Genomic DNA, 21,368 nt, shown 5'->3' on the forward strand with positions numbered 1-21,368 from the left:
CCTGATTCTTCTTACTGAAAATAAAAGTTTCTAATGAAAATGGCCAAGATGTAGTCTGTACTTAGAGCCATTGGAACATCTGTGGTGACAGCAACAGATTAAAATATCTGCAAGGCAAGGCATGTTTAATTTGTGTAGCATTTCTCAGATACAAGACGATTCAAAGTGCTGTACATGCAAGGAGGACCAACCTTAGATATTTGGAACCAATCAAAAAAGCTGGGTTGTCATTTTTGACATGTGTTTTAACAACAAATTCATGAGTACTATATGGTATTAATTTGCAAGCTACAGAACTTAACTCACCACAGCGTCATGGTCCTTGAAATGTGCACTTGGAAAGGCAGCGGGGAAGACTTGGTTTGACATTCTGTGTCACATGCTGCAAGTAATTTTTCTGCATCTTACACAGGTGCAGCACATGTGCAACCGTGACTTTAGTGACAAATAGCTGAGCAGTGGATTATGAGATATGTAGTTTGACTACCTACCTGTGGGCAATATATGATAGATATAAACTTATCTTATGGGGAGGTTATGGCTTTATCTTGTACACAGAGCTGTATATGATTTCCTCCTTTTATGTCACAGCGCAAATGGTTACATTTTATGGTTTGTAGAAATTGCTTTTTTTACCTTTAAGCAATAGCTTTTGTTTCACAGCAGAATATTAGATGAGTTACTTAAATTCTTAAACATTTTTGGCATTGTATTAACCAGAATTGCAGAAAATACAGTATGTAATTGAAAATACCACAACATCTATAAATGGAACTAATCAACAGCAAAGGATTGTTGCATGCGTGATTTGCATAATTTGGTGGGCTGTTATAGTTCGTATGCTATGCATTCAAATTCTGCCAATGAAACTGTTTAACAGATGGATAGACTTTCACTGCCTTTATGCCTGCACTTGATCTAGATCTTAGTAAGTCTGATAGCAGAGCTTAGGGGAAAGGCTGACAGTTGAAACAGTGATCTCATGTATTCAACACTAAGATTATTATGTGGTATTTTCGTAATATTGTACTGTAGAGCCCAATTAGCAGTTATTCTAATGTCCGTTGTGCCCAAATATATTGCTAGAATTCTTACCAATCAGTACCCGTGTTTGACTTGGGCTGGCGTAAATACAATAGCTTTTTTGTTACTATATAGGTTTTAAGCCAGTGGCACTGCAAGCGCTGTTTGGATTCAGGCTTTCTTTGGTGAATTCAAAGTTGCCCTTGACTTATATTTCTTATAGCAATTAACCTTACAACAATCAGCAACTCCCACTGGATCTTAAAGTTGCAAATAGGACACCTTGCTTGGGTGTTAGGTCATTCGGAGAGCTAAGCTCCAGCGTCTGAGAGATATCAAGCACAGGAAAGTAAAAGTAAAAAAAAAAAAATCATTTTATTCATTCTCATTTTTTTAACCTTAATTACTTAACTTTTTTGCTTCTTCTTCACTAAACCTCTCTTACTAGTTTTATACCTGTTTTTCTACTGCCCTGCACTCACCTTTTTCATGCACTGTCTGACAGTTTCACTGTCTTCCACTTTTTTAGCTCATCCCCTCTTTTTTTGTTCCTTCTCCAAAAAGCCACTCTGTCTCCTTCCCAGACATGAGCTCATAACGCCTCAGTCTCTCGTTCTTTGTGTGTTGCGTTGATGACATCAGTCCCAAGGATTGTTACTGTGGAAACCAAAGTGGTGCGGCACGGGGATGTTACTAATTGTATGGTTAAATGTGTGCACGTCAGAGTGAGTGTCTGATGATTGTTTCAAATAATTAAAAAAGGTGAAAGGTGAAGAAAGCCAAATTGTTGATTTTTATTTCTATCAGTATAGTTTCTCAAATGCTCTCTCAAATCAGCATTATGAGCAATTAAATTGCAAGCCAAAGAATTTTTTTTTTTTTTGGTTTCCGCAAACAGGCCAGATTCTACATATTTTTTCTTCAATGCTGTCAACAGATTGCTCAGTCCTAGTTATAAAAAGTTTGCAATGTGAGCAAGCTGCAAGACAGTGTGACCGAGTCCATTGACTCACACAGTGTTGATATACACTTCTCTGTCTCTTCTGCAGCACTACTTTATGAAATTTCTCTGCCGCCTGTAGGATGAATATCTCATGTTTGAGCGTCTGGCATGTCTTTTATCAGCATACTTTCTTCTCACTGACATTCTTCGATCTCTGTGCCTCTAATTCCAGCAGGGAGCACAACAGAAAGAGAGCAATAAAGACAGAGAGGGAGAAAGGGTCAGAAAGTGCTGTTGTGTGATTAAGAGATTTTTTTCACACAGCGTTTATTTCAACACCTTTTTCTGTTTGAGGCTGTCCATATACTGTAGGTGTTCAAGAATTCCAGATATCATTTTCAAATCATATATTTATAGCCGAGAGCCTTTGATTCCCCCCATAAAGCAGTTCATTAAGAAGGCTATTGATTATCGCTCTGAATTAAATTTAAAAACTTTATATAACAATAAAACAGAGATACTTATTTTATGCCAGTACTTTTATATATGCATATATACAGGTGCTGGTCATAAAATTAGAATATCATGAAAAAGTAGATTGATTTCAGTAATTCCATTTAAAAAGTGAAACTTGTATATTATATTCATACATTACATACAAACTCATATATTTCAGATGTTTATTTTGTTTAATTTTGATGATTACAAATGACAACAAATGAAAATCTCAAATTCATCATATCAGAAAATTAGAATATTACTGAAGACCAATAAAAACAAAGGATTTATAGAAATGTTGGCCAACTGAAAAGTATGAACATGAAAAGTATGAGCATGTACAGCACTCAGTATTTAGTTGGGCCTCCTTTGGCCTGTATTACTGCAGCAATGCGGCGTGGCATGGAGTCGATCAGTCTGTGGCACTGCTCAGGTGTTATGATAGCCCAGGTTGCTCTAATAGTGGCTTTTAGCTCTTCTGAATTGTTGGGTCTGGTGTATTGCATCTTCTTCTTCACAATACCCCATAGATTTTCTATGGGGTTAAGGTCAGGAGAGTTTGCTGGCCAATTAAGAACAGGGATACCATGGTCCTTCAACCAGGTACTGGTAGCTTTGGCACTGTGTGCAGGTGCCAAGTCCTGTTGGAAAATGAAATCTGCATCTCCAAAAAGTTGGTCAGCTGCAGGAAGCATGAAGTGCTCTAAAACTTCCTGGTATGTGGCTGCGTTGACCCTGGACCTCAGAAAACACAATGGACCAGCACCAGCAGATGACATGGCACCCCAAACCATCACTGACTGTGGAAACTTTACACTGGACTTCAAGCAACGTGGATGAAGTGCCTCTCTTCTTTTCCTCCAGACTCTGGGACCTTGATTTCCAAAGGAAATGCAAAATTTACTTTCATCAGAGAACATGACTTTGGACCACTCACCAGCAGTCCAGTCCTGTTTCTCTTTAGCCCAGGCAAGACGCTTCTGACGCTGTCTGTGGTTCAAGAGTGGCTTGACACAAGGAATGCGACAGCAGAAACCCATGTCTTTCATACGTCTGTGTGTGGTGGTTCTTGAAGCACTCACTCCAGCTGCAGTCCACTCTTTGTGAATCTCCCCCACATTTTTGAAGGGGTTTTGTTTCACAATCCTCTCCAGGGTGCGGTTATCTCTCTTGCTTGTACACTTTTTTCGACCACATCTTTTCCTTCCCTTCGCCTCTCTATTAATGTGCTTGGACACTGAGCTCTGTGAACAGCCAGCCTCTTTAGCGATGACCTTTTGTGTCTTGCCCTCCTTGTGCAAGGTGTCGATGGTCGTCTTTTGGACAACTGTCAAGTCAGCAGTCTTCCCCATGATTGTGTAGCCTATAGAACTAGACTGAAAGACCATTTAAAGGCTTTTGCAGGTGGTTTGAGTTAATTAGCTGATTAGAGTGTGGCACCAGGGGCCATCAATTTTGAACCTTTTCACAATATTCTAATTTTCTGATATGATGAATTTGAGATTTTCATTTGTTGTCATTTGTAATCATCAAAATTAAACAAAATAAACATCTGAAATATATGAGTTTGTATGTAATGTATGAATATAATATACAAGTTTCACTTTTTAAATGGAATTACTGAAATCAATCTACTTTTTCATGATATTCTAATTTTATGACCAGCACCTGTATGTGAATTCTTTGGCTTTTTTTTTTACTTAAAAGAATGAAGCCACACTTTTCACAGTTTTGCAGATCCTCCATGCCTTTCTATCCCCTGCTCTCTCCTCCAGCAGTTCATACTGCAAACCCATCATCTACAGACATCAGAGGTAGACACAGAGTGTGGGTCATAACTGCTGTGAAAAGCACCAAAGGCAGGGTATTTTCTACAGGGGAAGGAATTCTCCTCAATTTTGATCCTTTTTACAGTTACAGCATGACAGATGGGTATTCGTTATCCAGCGTATTTTTATTTGCAGAAGTGAAGGAATAGAGTTCATTTTGTATTCAGGATAAGGATGGTGATCACTGTCGCCTTGAGGGTGCTTTACTGTTTGTATTTTTATTTACTGTAAATGTTTCCATAGAAAAAACACACACACCTGAATGCTGAACGTTTCAGTGTTTCAGAATAATATAGAGAATATAATTGTATTAGACTCTCCTTTCCTGACTACATTTCCAGCATTAAGTTTTTATACAACTTTGAATATTATTTACTCTATTTATAGCCTTTGTCCTCAGAAGGACTGACTTGAAAAGATGGCACTCATTTGCCCTTTCATGTTCTCAAAAAAGGGACAGTATCCTTTTACTTTGAATATAGCACCACCTGTCAGGACTATGGTGTATTGCAGCTTACTGTTAAGTGAAAGAAGAAAAAAAATAATTTTTTTTATTTAGAGGTAGTAAAACAGTGCTGTCACAGAACAGATTGCAGAAAATTGCAGCAACATAAACCAACAAATGTATTATCTACTTCAATCAATCTTTCACCCCAGTATTCACAGAGAAAGTAAATGCTACATCTTCCAATATGTTCATTTTAATTGATGAGGCAAAAATATCTGCATTTAATCAAAAAGGTCACAGTGCTTGATGTTAAGGTTTCTCCGCTACTTAGTTGTTTCACTTTTACTGTTAGTCTAATGAGTTTTGATCTAACTTAAGGAATCCTAAGAGCCGAAAGCTTCTGATGGCATTAAGCATATATATGCAATCAGACACCACAAACAATCGCTCTGTTTCATCTTTCCTCATATCTCCCTGAGACAATTACCTCCAATTTTTCTTCAATAACACTTTCCCCTCTCCTTCAGTAAACAATCAAATCACTCCATTGTTGAGGGTAATTGGATCCTTTTAAATCAAATCAGCCGTTATGGTCATGATGAAGCATGGCCTGCGCAGCAGTAGTTGGTGACACATAAGGGAATGCAATGCAGGAATACATTACTGTCTCAGCCCCTCAGGTAAAGATAGCTATATTGGAAGAGCTGTGTAATACAGGTTTATTAGGCTGTGCAGTCATCAGCACAAGGCTTGTTTCTGTCCTTGAGGACGTGTTCCACTTGTAGCACACATTTCAGTAACAAAGACAGTAGATGTAATTGGAGGTGGGATGTACATGTTAGGCTTTTTTTATTATAGCTTTAAAACACTCTAATTTGTCAAATATCATTAAAAAAAACTGATCTTCCTTTGCCTTTTCTACTGTATTTTCTCTCATAGTGTGTAAGTAGCAGATAACTATGCAAGGGCTTTTTGAATCTACAATTAGCTGAACCTCGGTTTTTACCACCAGAAATGTAAATGTATGATATTCTGATTTTATGTCATAGTCCAACAGAAGGAAAGGCACATCTGTGCAGTTGGAAAACAATGTCACACAATTAGCAGGATTTCCAAATGTGCAGACTTTGTTTTGCTTTTGTATTTGATCCACCTGAGTCAATACTTCCTAAAACTACCTTTACTACCATTACAGTTGCAAGTGTTTCAGGATATGTTCTACCATTTTCTCACATGTAAACTAACATATTGTCCATTTTTTTCTGCAAAGGAATGAAGAGCATTTCCACTAATTAGTTTGCAACCAGTAAAAGAGATACTCAATTGATCTTAGCTTTTACTTCATTCCTAAGCATAAGTTTGCTTTACTGTAAGGTGTTACATTATAACTGAATTCATGTTTAGCTTAGTTGTCCTACAGAAAGGTGAACGTCTGTCCTCATCTCGACTCTTGCAGCACTTAACAGGTTTTCCTCCAAGATTTCTGCGTGTTGACCTCCCTCCATTTTCTCATTAACTCCAATTAACTTTTCTTACCCAGCTGCAGGAAAGCATCCCCAGAACATGTACGTGCTACCATAACGTGTCACCACTGGGACTATGTGTTAAGGCTTGGGTGCAGTGTTAGTGCTTCACACTTATGAGCCCTTCACAGAGGAGTTGTATTTAAACTGAGTGAAGATAGCAAGCAGCTTGTTGATTTTAATAATGTACATTGAAAGGCAGAACATTGCACTGGATTTGTGAGTATCAGTGTAAAAGGACCAAAAATGCATTCTCCAGTTTAAAGATTTTTATTACTGAACTGTTTCAAAAGATACAAATGGTTTCCATTTTGGGCTTTTAATGCTCACATTTTTTAAAAGGATCTTTGTTATGCATTAACTTTGCCTTTTAAAATGCTTTAATATTACATTTCTTTTGGCTGATTGCCAGCTTAAAAGAAAAAAAAACTGCAAATTACCCTCAATTTTTCCTTGAGGTACATAAAGCATCTTTGTATCTCTATCCATGACTTAAAAAAATGAGAAAACAAATATTTCATAAGTAGGGCACCATTAGACTCATTAAAATTTCCAACATCGTTGGAAATATTGTTTTATAAACATTTATGGATGGGCACCATGAAAATAAAAATACTGAATATTTCAATGAATATCAGCAAATAAACTGATCAAATCACTGAAAAAATCTAACAGCTGTAAGTGAGATGTAGGACACTTTTTCTGCAAATTGGTGTCAGAGAACGGTCAGTCGCTACAGGGAATGTCTCACTAAGGTTATTTCAGCTAAAGAAGGCAACACCATCTATTATGGGTACGGTGACCTAACTTCTTCTCTCAGTTAAAATCCACATTTTATTTGTTTAAAACTGAGCCAAACAGGGTTAAATGTTGTTGTTGAATTGAAGTTAATAGGGGTGTGCTAATGAAGTGTAAACTTGAAGACATTTTAATGAGCATTGCCTCTACTGTGGTGACAAATTCTATATATACTTGTGTTTACATAAAGCTGACTGTGGATGATTCAGGAGATATGCATGGCAATCTAAATTCAATCAAACTTTTTATTAAAAGCAGTTAGAATTTTTAAGGGTTCCTTCCATTTGATTCTACAGCTTTTAAGGGATCTCATCTTCCATTCGTCTAAGCTTATGCTAATATCAGCACTGGTTAAATCCGCCCCTTCATTCCAGAGCTTTCCATTCATCTTCTGTCCTCTCTCATGGGTGACCAGCACTCTGATGAATCGTCCTTTCTCCTGGTCCCTATTATAAACTTTCTAAACTTGGGCTCCATGAAATAAAAATGTGAAGATGTTCTGAGGGATAAAAGGATGTGGCTGTATACCTACATACTTGTGCAAGCATATTTACTGAATATGCTGCTGGCAACTTATCAGTGCGTTTTGTTGATAAGTGGAAAATATTTATGGCTCTGATATCTTCTCAAGCCTCCTGTGAGTGTCAGGTATTGCTGTTATACCTGGAGTCAGTCAGTTAATAAATTAGTCAGTCTATCAGAAAGCCAGACATCCTTAGAGAAAATGATCTGTCACTCTAACAGTAAATTAGCAAGTCAGTAAATCATTCACAGCTTTAATCAGTAAATAATTTAGTCCTTCACTCAGGCCTTTGTCAAATCTTTAAATAAGTTAAGTAAATTACTGAGTGTTTAGTTAGTAAATCAGCCAAGAAATGATTCACTCGACTCAAGTCAGTCCCATAATGAGTTGTCCTCCAAGGATTCATATTATCTTTGTATTCAAAGACAATAGCTGCTTAACCTCTGCTGAGCCTGGCAACCTCTGATAACACTCCACCAATTAACTCATAACTTTATCCTTAATGATGGACTCTTGAGCATATGTTTGATTCCTATGGATTAATCCAGGTGCATATTTGAAATATCAGCATATATATATATATATATATATATATTTTTTTTTTAAGCGCAGCTACAATCTTGAAGGAAAAAGTATACATTTCCTATATAGTACTCGTCATGTTTGACTTCCAAACTTGAAGGAATGCAATAATATGGCAATGATGTGTGGTTTTATGCTTTCATGTGCAGAAAGTTTATCAGAAATCCAGAATAAAGAGAAGTGGAAAGCTGTGAAAGGAAGAAAAATATTTCTTGTTTCAAAGAGCAGATCTCAAGCTGCACAGAAAAAGTAGCCCGGCTACTTGGTGTAAGACTTAATGAAGTCACAGTAGCAGCAGAGGATTGGTCATTGGGTAAAAAGTGGCAGTTGAAAAGGCAAGTGGTGCTTTTGTTTTGTGCTGTGAAAACAAGTTGCTTAAAAGGTGTTATTTTACAACCAGTAAAGTGAACACAACAAGCCTTTCATTATAGAACTATTATTTTGGCTTCATTGTTCTCCGTTTCAAAAAAGGGTGTTACAGCCTGTTTGAAATGAGAAAACAATAGAAAAGCAACGTCTCTTTACTCTGACTCAGATTGATTTGTTTTCATTACTCTTCAAATATTAAACTTGATTTATTTTTTTTTATTACAGTATGCTATATCATTTATTACACAATGTTTTAGTAAAAGGCTGATTTGTTCTTGCAGTGAACCTCTACTGATAACTGTAAGCAGCAGATTTCCACAGGTGCATATAACTTTCCATATCCATCGGCAATTACTGTTTGGGGTGAGATAGCAGTTGTTAGCCTTGGATGCTACTTTCAATAACAGTAATTCAGTGGTATACAAAACAAAGGGTTTGTATTTTGTGTTTTATTTCAGCCTCTTCTATTCGAACGGCCGCTCAGTTTGTAACTAAATCTTAGCTGTGTCTCGTATTCAACTCTGAGTCTGAAACAATTGTTCTTTACCTGAAACTTGACCTGTGGGTTTTTGTCCCGCAAAGCACAAAACAATTCAAGAGTAATTGACAGATTTTATGATGTTTGAGACATTTCTTTCCCTAGGCTACCGCTCATGTTTGATTCATTCCTACATTGCTCCTTAGTCAGCACAATCATATATTTTATCTCCACAGTTTCTCTACTGTCTTCTGCTCTCACTACCTATTCAACGTGATCTCTCTGGTCCTTTGCCTCAGTCTTCTTTGCCTCTTAGTCTCATGGGAACTTCTCAGCATATTTCTTAGATAGATAATGACACCTACGGAACTTAGCAACTTGTTTTCTCTTACTTTAGCTTAGAGTGACAGTGATCGATTTTAATCATATTAATTTGTTCTTACAGAACACTTTTTTATAAATATATGTGTATTTTAATGTGTCCCAGTAATTTACTTATCTGTACCTTTTTAAAGTTATTACAAGAACAACTGAAGATATACACAATGTAGAGAGTTAACTTAAGACAAATTCAGAGTGGGACCAAATGCACTCGGATTGGTGTTAAATATAACTCTTAAAGTGTGACTTTAACACTGCAAAATGTACGTTGAGCAGTATCTTAGGGATGCTAAAAGTATCACAACGTTAATTAAAATTCTTGCTCTAATGTTGTTTTTTTTGTTTTTTACAACTAGGAAAATATGCCATGAGGGATTTGATCCATCGGTTACCAGGCAGTAGTAGCAGCAGCAACAATAATACCACCAGCATCGGAACGTCAGGCACTCCCAGCAAGGCCATGTCAGACGATACAATTACTGCCATATGCTGCGCGCTACATGAGGTGATAATCAAGAATATGGAAAATGCAAAAGCGCTACGTGATGCTGGAGGGATTGAAAAACTCATCGGCATTGCCCGCAGCAAAGGAGACAAGTAAGTAGACCATAGTTATGGAATTGTGTTTTTAATTTCAACTATAAGGAAACAAACTCAAAAGTTTTGAGATTAATACTTGAAATGACCACAGACTGAAAGATGAGCTTCATTATTTAGAATAAAAAATAAAAAAATTTTGTGCAACTTCTGCACATTGCTTCTTTAGTAATACAAAAATAAAAAATAAAAAAGTTTAATAAATGATGCGGTATGTGGTTAAACTCATTTCCATTCCAAATAGCCTTCATCTTGAGGTTTGGAGCTAATCTGAAATAAGCTTGTCCAAATTTATGATAGTTTTGGATTTCTTTTTATTCTAATTTAGTTGTATTTATTTATAACTATTTTCTCTCTATAATTAGTTTTTTGGGGGATTACTAGTTTTTATTAGGTGCTAGTATTTGATAATAGTTTTTGTTTTATATGATTAAATAAATATAGAATTTAATACAGTGTAAAGCCTTTAAACTGAGCTCAGTATAAAGATCCTGTATTGCACAAACATGCCATAACTCTATGTAACCAGCAGGGATCCTTGCCTTTATGAAACCTCTTTTATCCATCATTCATACCTGCACCTTTGTTACCTGTGATCATTCATCTAAGAAAAAAATAATAAAACAGAACAACAAGGAATACCTAGCTTAAATAGACCTTCTCACCATGGGAGACCATGCAGGGTGTTCTGCCTTGCTGCTATAGCAACCAGTAGGTCAGGGGTTGCCATGGCACCAAAGTGTTATCAGTCTGAGGTCAAATTTTGATTTATCGTGGAGAGAGTAGGTCTATTTAGGGACCATGCTCTAGGGTACCATTACACAGAGGAATGAGGTGCTGACAGGAATCTCGCATAAATGCAAATTCCTCAGTGAAGCAGTTATCTACTAAATGGCTCACACATCTTAATTTTCCTATTGGCACAGGAATAAGCAGCACTATAACACTTTAACACATTTACACTCCTATAGTCTGAGAAAATACTGCTCATGTTAAAGTGATACCGTGTATAACTGTAAATAAGGTAAACAATACTGTCTAAAAATGCTGCAGAATATAAAATTAAATGATATAGAGGGTTATAATGAATAAATACTGAAACACAGATTTTTTAACTTTTAGAACATTCCTATCTTTTAATATGGTCCAATTCGGGCATTGATCTAGGGTTATTGCAGCTAAAGATTATTTTGTTATGATACCGTGTATAACTGTAAATAAGGTAAACAATACTGTCTAAAAATGCTGCAGAATATAAAATTAAATGATATAGAGGGTTATAATGAATAAATACTGAAACACAGATTTTTTTTACTTTTAGAACATTCCTATCTTTTAATATGGTCCAATTCGGGCATTGATCTAGGGTTATTGCAGCCAAAGATTATTTTGTTTTGTTGGAGGAATTAATAGAATTAATTACTTAATTCTATTAAGTGAGTTCCTGTTATGAAGATCCGGAAAAATTTAAACCATCAACAAATGTTTTAATTTACATTTAAAACAATTGCATTAATTTGCAATGTATTCATTTTAACTTTTAATTATTCAAAAAATATATATAAACTTACTTTAGACAAATAGAAAATAAGCTTTTTTCCCCCATATGACTGCTGTCAAAAGACTCATAAACTTACTTCCACTATAATGATTTTTCATCTGCGTGGCAAGTAGGACACCATTAGCATGGCTGGGTCGGTCATTTTAAACTCACATTAAAAGAAAAAATCTCCTTTGAAAAGAGTAATAGTTTCTTTGAAGCCATTCCAAATTTTCCTGGCGTACACGCATCTGGCGTAACTGGCAAGAAAGGGAGGCAATGTAAAAATGCAAAAATTACAATAAATGGGGTTTCTAAAGAAATAACTTCTCATCTTTTCGCAATTTCTTTCCAGACACTCGGCAAAAGTGGTAAAAGCAGCCTCTCAAGTCCTTAGTAGTATGTGGCAATACAGAGACCTGCGCTCCCTCTATAAAAAGGTAGGTGTGTTGTAAACTATGTCCTGCTGCATTTGTAAATTTTAAATGAGGCTGTTCTCCTCTAATTGACATTTAGTTTCTCTCTACTGGTTTAAGGTACTCGAGGTTGTTCTGTTACTTTTTCCAGAATTCATTCCCTCAAAGAATGTCCATCTTTTCTTCTACCTTCTCTATCATGACAAAGCATAACTAATATAACACGCTTAGGCAAAAACCATGCTACAGCTCTAATTAGGTGGTGATAGCACTTCTGCTATAATAGAGTTCTGACATGGCATAATTAGAAAAATTATTGCTATATTTAGAAATCTGGCCTGATAGCTTTTCACTTTGGCTAAGGCAGATGGTAAAGCTAATTCTCTATGGAAACATGTAAATGGAGCTAATGAAATACACATTTCCATGCTACATTTTGTAGAATAACCAGCTGATCATTTATTGTTCTATAAAAACACATGAAATCTCATTTGATGAATTTCTGCTTGAGTTGTTTTCTTCTCAGGAGCAATTTATTTGTTGGTTAACTGTGAAAGCTGTGCAAGTAAGAATAACTGCTGAGCTTTGATTTACATATGAATATTTGGCAAAACCTTATTAAATACTGTCAACATTTTTTGGATTGCTTGAGATTTTAATTTTCAGCCAGAAATGTCTAATGAAATAAAACCTAGTAGTAAATATAGACAAGTGAAATACATTATTTCAATTCAATACAATTAAAAAATACCAAAGGGAAAGTAAAAGTTGTTGTAGGTGTTGATAGCTGTAGGCAAGAAGGATCTTCTGGAGTGATCTGTCTTGCACTGGGTCTGGAGAAGCCTCTGACTGAAGACCCTTTGTTGTTGTTTAAAAATCTGAAGAGGATGTTCACAGTTGTCAAGAATTTTCTTCACTTTATAAAGAATTTTTCTTTGTGAAATCATCTCCAGAGGTTCTAGAGGAGTTCCTAAAACTCAGCAAGCCTTCTTTATTAGATAGTAGAGGTTTTTTAATTGTACTGCTCTAGTACTGTTGCCCCAGCCCATCCCGCTGTCCACAACAGACTTTTAGAAGGTAAGTACAGTAGCATCTTGTTGCAAACGCAGAAGGACCTTAGTTTTCATAGGAAGTGAAATCTGCTCTGTCCCTTCTTGTAGACACATTCACAGTTGTGTTTCAAATCTAGTTTATTTTCCAGCGGAACACCAAAGATTTATACTCCTCCACCACCTCCACTTCTTCTCCCATGATTTTATTAGGATTCAACCTGTTCCTGTTTCTTTTGAAATCTACAATAATCTCCATTGTTTTGCAAACATTCAAGATCAGAAGATTGTTAACACACCATACCACAAGTATTTAGCTTTTTGTCCATTTTTGATCCACCCAGTGACTGAGTATTTCTGAAGACAACAGGAGTATGTCTGGTACTGGAAGTCAGGGGCGTACAGAGTAAAAAGGGAATAAAGAGAGCACTGTCCTATGTTGTGCTCCTGTGCTGCTGACTATTTGATTAGACAGCTGACCCTTCTGTCTAACAAACAGTAGTCTGCTTGTCATGTAGTCTTTGATCCAGGTGATTGTTGATGCCTCCACCTGAGTCTTCTGGAGTTAATTGGCTTAAATGTGTAAATGCACTGGGTAAATTAAAGAACAGGATCCTCAAAGTGATGCCTGCCATGTCTAAATGACAGCAGATTTTTTTTTAAGCAGATGCATAATGGCATCGTTTGGCATTGTTTTTATATGTACATTGACCTTGAGTGTTTTGAAAGGCGCTTGAAATAAAATGTATTATTATTATTATTATCCCCAACTCCATGGTGATAAGCAAACTGCAAAGGGTCCTGATACAGTTGCTACTTGTTTGCTTGCTGTGGTGAACCAACAAAACTCTCTAGGACTGTCATGATATGGGATGTCAGGGCATCCAGGCTATAGTCACTGAGGGCTGTTGGCTGACTCTTCTTTGGTAGTAGAACAAGGCAGCAGATGTTCCACATCACTGGACCTGTCTCCAGGGTCAGACTAAGGATGAACAGGTGCTGTAGAATCCCACGGAGCTGCTCTGCACAGGCCTTCAGGACTCTGGGCCTGACGCTACCAGGACCTGGTAACGTATTACGATTCAGCCTCTCCAGTTGCCAGTTGCCTCTTCACTTGAATTCTAGAGACAGACAGGTGAAACATGAAAGGAGCAGCACCATTTTCTGATTTGGCGGATGACAAACTCATAGAAGCAGGAGAGGCAATGGCAGAGGAGGGCAGGATGTCCATGTGACTGTTGGCAAGAGAGAGGGATGCTGAGCTTGTTCCTGAACTGAACCTGTTGAAGAATGTATTCAGTACATTGGCTCCGTTCAGACTTCTACCGGATCATCTTTCTCCTTGAAGCCTGTGATTTTCCTCATCCCTGACCACACATCTCAGATTTTGTTTTGCTGGAGCTTGTTTTTCAGCCTCTTCTTGTATGTCTCCTTGCTTTCTCTTATCTTGTCCTTAAGTTGCTTCTGTATACTCCTCATTAATTCCCTGTCTCCCTTCTCGTTTTTCTTGTCAAGCAGTTGGTTCAGATCATGGTTTATTTTTTCGGAAAGCATTTCACTGTTTTAGTAGGGATGTTTTATCTGCACAAACATTTATGTAGTCAGTCACAAACTCAGTCATTGCATTGATGTCGTCTCAAAACAATGTTGTAGTTCTCTTCAGCTTCCTTTGACCATCTTCTTACAGTTATTTGTAATGCAGGTTGTTGAAAGCTGCTTTGTGCACGGGAACGTTGTGCACTAAAGTTATCCTGTTTAACTTCCTCTAGTACCCTGTGATAATGAACTGTGTTAGATTGAATTTATATTTACTGCAAAGAAATCTCAGTTCTCAAAAATCTTTTTGAATCTTTAAAAATTCAAAATTGAGTCTTAAGTGTAGGATCTTTTTTTCCATATAGTTTTCTTTTTCAAATTAATTATTTTTGAAAGCAAAAACAAACAACCAATTGTATTGCAATTAGGACCTCCAACATTATACTTTGCATAACTGTGAATCATATAGTATATATTCTTTTTTTTTTTTTTTTCTTTTATGAAACTTGAATGACTAGTATACAGTTGTAAAAAAAAAAAAAAAAAAAAACTTGTAATCTAAAAATCTAATGCATTGAGTTGCCTTCAGAAGTCGTCTGACATTTGATTGGTTTCACCTGTTTGGAATATAAAGACAGCTTTCCTTTAACACTCTCAGAGGTGTGTTAGAAAATAATAGTGAGTATTCATCATTTTTAACGCCAATAAACATCTCAGAGAGGACTGGAGATAAAGCTTTAAAGGAGCAAAAAGTGGGTTTAGATGATAAGATGGAAATATCTAAATATAGAAAGCATTTCTGGATACTTTGCAAAATATGGCCATCTACCTAAACTAATAGACAGGGCATTAAAAGTGTTTATCAGAAAAGTATCCAAGCCCCTCTGTAACTCCAAACAAGGTGCAGAGATCAAGTGCTCTGGTAGGAGATTCTGTCGAAAATGTGTGTTGTTGTTTTTTTTTGTAAAACAGTATGAAACAATGTGAAAACTCAGTGCTCATCACCCTGAACATGCCACCCCAATATCATGCAGTGACAGGGAAGCTGATCAGAGTTGATCAGAAGAATGGTTTAGTTAAACATAGGAAAGAAAAACAGAGACTGCAAAAGACTAGGGAGTTCTATTACTCCAAGCAGGGCAGCAGCCCTCAGCATACTGTATGTCTAGAGCCACAGTGCCCCTTTTTATGTAAAAATATCTGAGTTTAGCTAAGCTATGTGTTACAATTCCCAAACTACTTTTGGAGTTAAACTAATATTGATTTTAAAGCTATTGCATGTATTTCTTGCTAATTTCTGTTCTTTCTGAGGCTCATTCAATGTTTTCCAAGTTGAAGACACCAGAGTTTTATTCTCTGTGAGTCAGTAGGACTGCCTCATTATGAAGGATGTTCTATGCTTGGTATTTTTTTAAGTTCTTCCAGCTTTTGTCATATTGGCTTGAGTTTAATCATATTTGAATGTGATTAGTATGATGTAATTGTCTACAGTGGTGTCAAAAGTACACACTTTTGTTACTTAAGTAGAAGTATAGATACTGCAGTTTAAAAACAATCTGGTAAAATTTGAAGTATCAACCCGACCTTTTACTCAAGTAAAAGTGAAAAAGAATGTGCTCCAAAAACTACATAAAATATAAAAGTATAAAGTAACCTTTGAAGCTCAATTTTTCGACTATTTCCAAAATTTCTTTGAGATAGGGCCAAGGATGAGGGAAGTCTTGTTGGTCTCCGTCTCCCGATACGCTCTTGCCTGTGTCTGACCTTTCAGACATTTCAACATCTTTTTCTGAATCCCACATTGTAGCATGGCATAGAAAATTCGCGTTTGAAGAACACCTGCTTGCTTCTGATGATTCCCTTCATCTAACCAATGAGTATTTGCGTTATATGACTCATCCAATTACACTAGTTTTCACTAGATGTGGATGGAGCCAATGATCTGCATTGGATGGCGCATATGATGTGAAATAAATATTTATAAACATTAAACCGCAGCCAAGGGTAACAAGTAACGTTTGTTTTAAAAATGTAAGGAATAAAAAGTACAAATACTGGTGTGAAAATGTAATGAGTAGAAGTCAGAAGTAGGAGGAAAAATAAGTAATGGAGTAAAGTTTGGATACCTAATAAGTGTGCTTAAGTACAATAACAAAGTATTTGTACTTTGTTACCTGACACCTCTAATTGTCTAGTATTTCTTGGATAAACATTTTCTCTGAATTCTAAGTCATGTTCAAATATAGGGCTGCTGTGAGCGTCTGTACTGTATATAGTTAGAACAGTAGTTTTACAAATTTCAACAGTTCTATAATATACCTGAAAATACATTGTCCTCTTTCCAGTCCAGTTTTGTAACTGTGGAAATTGATGTGTTAGAGGACTTTATCACTAGAGTCCAGAGCTCAAAATAAGTAACTAGAGTTCTTGTATCCTTGCTTGACATATTAGGTCATGGTGGCTAAAAAAAAATCCCATTAGTCTCCAATCGAAACATGGGTTAGCATGCAGTTTAGATGTGAGTGGAGAGGAATGTCACTGGAGAGTGTTTGAAAGCAAAACCAAAGGAGTGAAAAGGTGCGGGTGATGACACGGTGAGGTGAATTCCATAATATATGTATATATATTTTCATTTTAGTTCAAAGATTAAAATTCTAGAGACTGTGTGTTTGTAGTTGTTTTGATAAGGAGAAATCCTTAAACCTGTAATGACTCAGTGTCAGTTTGAGATGTGCCTACAAAGAGCTGTTTGAGGTCTTGAAGTAATGAAAAAGTTTTAGAACTGTCAAACCCTGTGGAAGTAAATGTTTGTTTCTGTGAGTGTGTGTGTGTCTTTGAAAATGTGGTCCTTTTAAAAAGCTGCAGTAAGAAGAGTTAATCACATCCTGCAGCAGTGCCAGGCTGAAGTAAAGGGAGAAAGAAAAGAGAATTGCATCATATTGGGTGGCAGGCCTGCATAAGAGTGTTTGAACTTGAAGGAGAAGTTCCAAACCCATGAATAAACACTAACACTGTATGAAAATACCATCCGAGATCACTTGAAAGATCTATGATGCAGGAGTCATTAATAAACCAAAGGCTGAATTTGTTTGTATCAACACCAGCACAGACTTTGGGATAAATCATGTATAATAGTCTTCAGAGAGCAGTAAAGCTCTACTTTTACCAGAGTTAATTTGGACTCTTTGACAAAATGTGTCCTCAGTCTGAATGTGTGTGGGTGTGTGCATGCTGGGTGTAGCTATGCATGTCATATTTCCTCTACAGCTCCAAGAAGTGTAGCTAAGGGTCATCTTCTGGGTAAACATCAAATGAGCAATGCTGTTCAACCTGGGATTTCAGCAGAAAAAAAGGGAACTGAAGCATGGTTAGTCTGTAAATAAACCTACTGCTAATAGGACAAGAAGGACCTAATTCTCTGGTGTGCTCCAAACAAACCTATGCACACCCCCTTCCTCTCACAGCGCTCAATTTCATATTCATGGGCTTACACTTTGTCATTTCCCTCTTCCGTGCATTTCTTCTTTTGCGATGCTGTGCCTCATTTCTTGATAAATGATCCCTCTTGGACACTTAATCAGACACATTTGTTCTCGCACAGTCACACACAGGAAAGGCTATATATCATGCTTACATCACAAACTCATATACAAATCAGATTCACACATATGACAGATGGAGTTCAGGGTCAGAGAGACGCAATGCTTGTCATACGTGTGACAGATTTACAATATGTTTCAGGGATTTGTAAATCATTGTGTGGGTTTGTTTGCGCAATTTGATTTGAGTGAGAAATTTAAGTCTGATGCCCATGTATGAGGTCATGGATTGGATTCCACACTTTGGCAGGTTGTTGTTTTTTTTTTACCCCACAATATCAGGATGCTGCAAACTGAACAGATATATCTGTAAGAAGAAGTGTTTTACAGTTTATTTGTAAATATATATAATTTTTAAAAGCAGACCTGGGCAAGTTTGCTGTTTTAATCCTAATGATGCTGGAAACGGGACACTTACCGTAATTTAGGGTATCTTCTACAAGAGATGAATCCCTAAGAATTTTTCAGCTAATTTCCAGTTTGCATTCTGTAAACTTTTTCACCTTCATATGCCAATAGTTCTGATTCTTCTAAAAGTAAAAGGTAAAATGTATTTTTTTCCCCTCTTGGCATTAGCAGAGTCTTCGGAACAGAGGCGCACAGCATAATGCAAGAATTGTACTATAACAGTATAGTTTCAATAGCTTTCCAATTAGAACAAAAACATTCTGTATTCTGCATTTTTATTTCAGTGTTTGACCGCAATTTGTTGTTATTTTTATCTTTAAAGAAGTTGTTTAAAAAGCTAGGCTTTCTGCTTAGTGTGTTGGGGTCATCCACTGTTGCAACGGATTGCCACATCATGCTGTGGATGGCAAGACTAAATTAAAGAATGACTGTTGACTTAAAGAAGGAAGCTTCAAGTCAGTTGTTGGCTTCAGCTAACTCTTTTTTGGATGAGCATCTTTTTGCAGACTCTGGAGTGGATTCTAAATCATTTTCATTCAGTCAGACGGGCATTATGTCCCTAAGGAGTACAGCTTCCAATTTCACAGCATTCCAGCTGAAAAAATCTTTAGGCCAGAATACAACTTGATGGATAATGCGAAGGCTGAAGCTGTAACAGGCTGAAAACATGTAATAAAATCTGGAAGTTAAACTAGTGTGAATCTGTTTATATATTCCAGTTTAATATATATATATATATATATATATATATATATATATATATATATATATATATATATATATATATATATATATATTTTACAGTTTTCTGATCAGGCTAGCCACTACTCTCCATTCTTAACAGTGTTCTTGCTTATGTGAAAAACCACTGCAGCAGTCATAGAGATGAAAAATCCACTGTTATACATAAAACACTCTGCAAAGTGTATAATCAGAAAGACAGATTTAATGACTTGATTTGTGACTTCTGCATAACTGTATCAGGCTCTGCGTTCTAAGTGGTCACTTTAGTCATTACAATGCACCCCTCTCCTTATTCTGTAATTGGTAACAAATCTTCAGTGCTATTTTATATGCAAGCATGGTGGTACTAGCTTATTAAACTGGATCTATGATCTTACGGTGTCGGGTTATTTTGCGAGATGTGGTACAATATATAGTAGGTAGCTAGGAAAATGACACTTTTCATTTTGATCTGCCCTTTCCTCTTCGAATAATTTTTCATTGACAAAGTAGCAGAAGCATTGTGTAGTTCTTTCAACACTCAGCTGAACCCCTCTGAAAAACAGCTGTTATAAAAAACTGAGCAAAACGCAAATAGTTACAGTTTGAACTCATAAGCCTTACATAGCAACAAGACGAGCGGTCTTTAGCAACTTATGATAACAATTGATGGAAAAAGCAGTCAATGACTAGTCCTCTAAAAGTCTAGGTGTATATGGGATGTGGATCCTTACCTTATCTGTGAAGCTGGCTCCTATACAAAAACTAACGTGTTTTATGAGAGAAGAACTTTGCTTTATTTCATTTGGTCTTCCTGTTATCTGCTTTTAGTCTAGCTCTCTCTTGGTCTTTTATTGACTGAAGACATAGCCCAACAAGTTATTAAAAACACCAAAGTGTTTTCTGTGCTTCTTTATTTTGTTAATTTTCAATTCCATTCAGTTTATTTATATAGCGCCAAATTCACAACACGTTATCTCAAGGCACTTTACAGTTCAACCAGATCATACAGTCGAATTAATTCAAAGTTTTCTATCTAAGGAAAACTAGTTGATTGCATCGACTCATTGACTCAAATACAATCCCTCACACTAAGCATGCTTGTAGCGACAGTGGAGAGGAAAAAACTCCCTTTTAACAGGAAGAAACCTCCAGCAGAACCAGGTGAGTGGCCATCTGCTGAGGCCGACTGGGGTTCAAGGAGGCAGAAGCAGAGACACAAAAAGCAGCTACAAAAGGCGGCCCCATCCAGGAAACACATAGCCAGGCAGACGAGCTCAGAGCCAGAGGACGAAGAGAGCACATCCAGCCAGTCACGGTCAGAGAAACAGGACCAAACTGGAAAACAACAATGTCTATGTTAGACATCTCAGTAAGATATTTAGCTAGCTCTTTTTGAGTTGTTAGCTCTTAATATCCGCATTCATATTTAAGAGTGTTGCTGTCAGCATTGGTAGTAGTTAAAAATGGCAGATTCACTCCTCAGAAAATTATTTCAGTTTCAACAGCTGGGGTCAGTCAACCCAAAAATTTGCCAATGTTGGTCACAACCTATTTTTTTTGCGCACTTTTAGCTTCTAGCCATGTTGTTTTTTTTATAGATATATATGATGATTGTTTCAGTAGCTAAACATCATCATTGCCATGGTTTTGGTTCTAAGTTTTATCACTGAGTTTTCACTGGTCTTATTTCCATTTTTGTGTTCTAGTTATTTTTTGTTGTATTTGAGTTCTTAGGTATTTCTTGTTTCCCCTCTTGTGTCAGTCTCCCTGTCCTAGCTCCCTTCTTGCCTCTGTTCACACCTGCTCCCAATCTGCTAATTAGCCTGGTCTTTGTTTTTTTTCTCCCATATATCCTCCTCCTGTTCAGTCGCTCTTTGCTGGTTTGTCATTATTTCTTTGCCCCCTTCCTGTTGTGAGTATTCCTGGTTTTCAGCATTTTTTGATTTTTGAGGATTTTTTTTTATTATTATTGCTTCCGTTGTACTTTTGTTATTAAATCTCCAAAAAACGACTTCAGCTTCAGTCTGCATTTGGGTCCTCCTGTCAAACCACCTCCTCCACTGTGACAATCATACGTTGTTTCACAGCTAAATCAAATGTGT

General features: G+C 36.6%; 1 protein-coding gene across 5 annotated transcripts in view; it reads left to right on the top strand.

The window, feature by feature from the left end:
- ctnnd2a (catenin (cadherin-associated protein), delta 2a) overlaps positions 1–21,368 on the top strand; it is a 300,110-nt gene that overhangs the window by 263,032 nt on the left and 15,710 nt on the right. For all 5 annotated transcript variants that reach the window (XM_038286754.1, XM_038286751.1, XM_038286752.1 and 2 more), the window contains exons 20-21: positions 9,752–9,992; positions 11,888–11,972. In XM_038286754.1, the coding sequence (XP_038142682.1) occupies positions 9,752–9,992; positions 11,888–11,972 (326 nt within the window). The remainder of the gene's footprint in view (positions 1–9,751; positions 9,993–11,887; positions 11,973–21,368) is intronic.

The sequence above is a fragment of the Cyprinodon tularosa genome, unplaced genomic scaffold (assembly GCF_016077235.1).
Source record: "Cyprinodon tularosa strain WSP-4 unplaced genomic scaffold, ASM1607723v1 ctg23, whole genome shotgun sequence".
Lineage (NCBI taxonomy): Eukaryota > Metazoa > Chordata > Actinopteri > Cyprinodontiformes > Cyprinodontidae > Cyprinodon > Cyprinodon tularosa.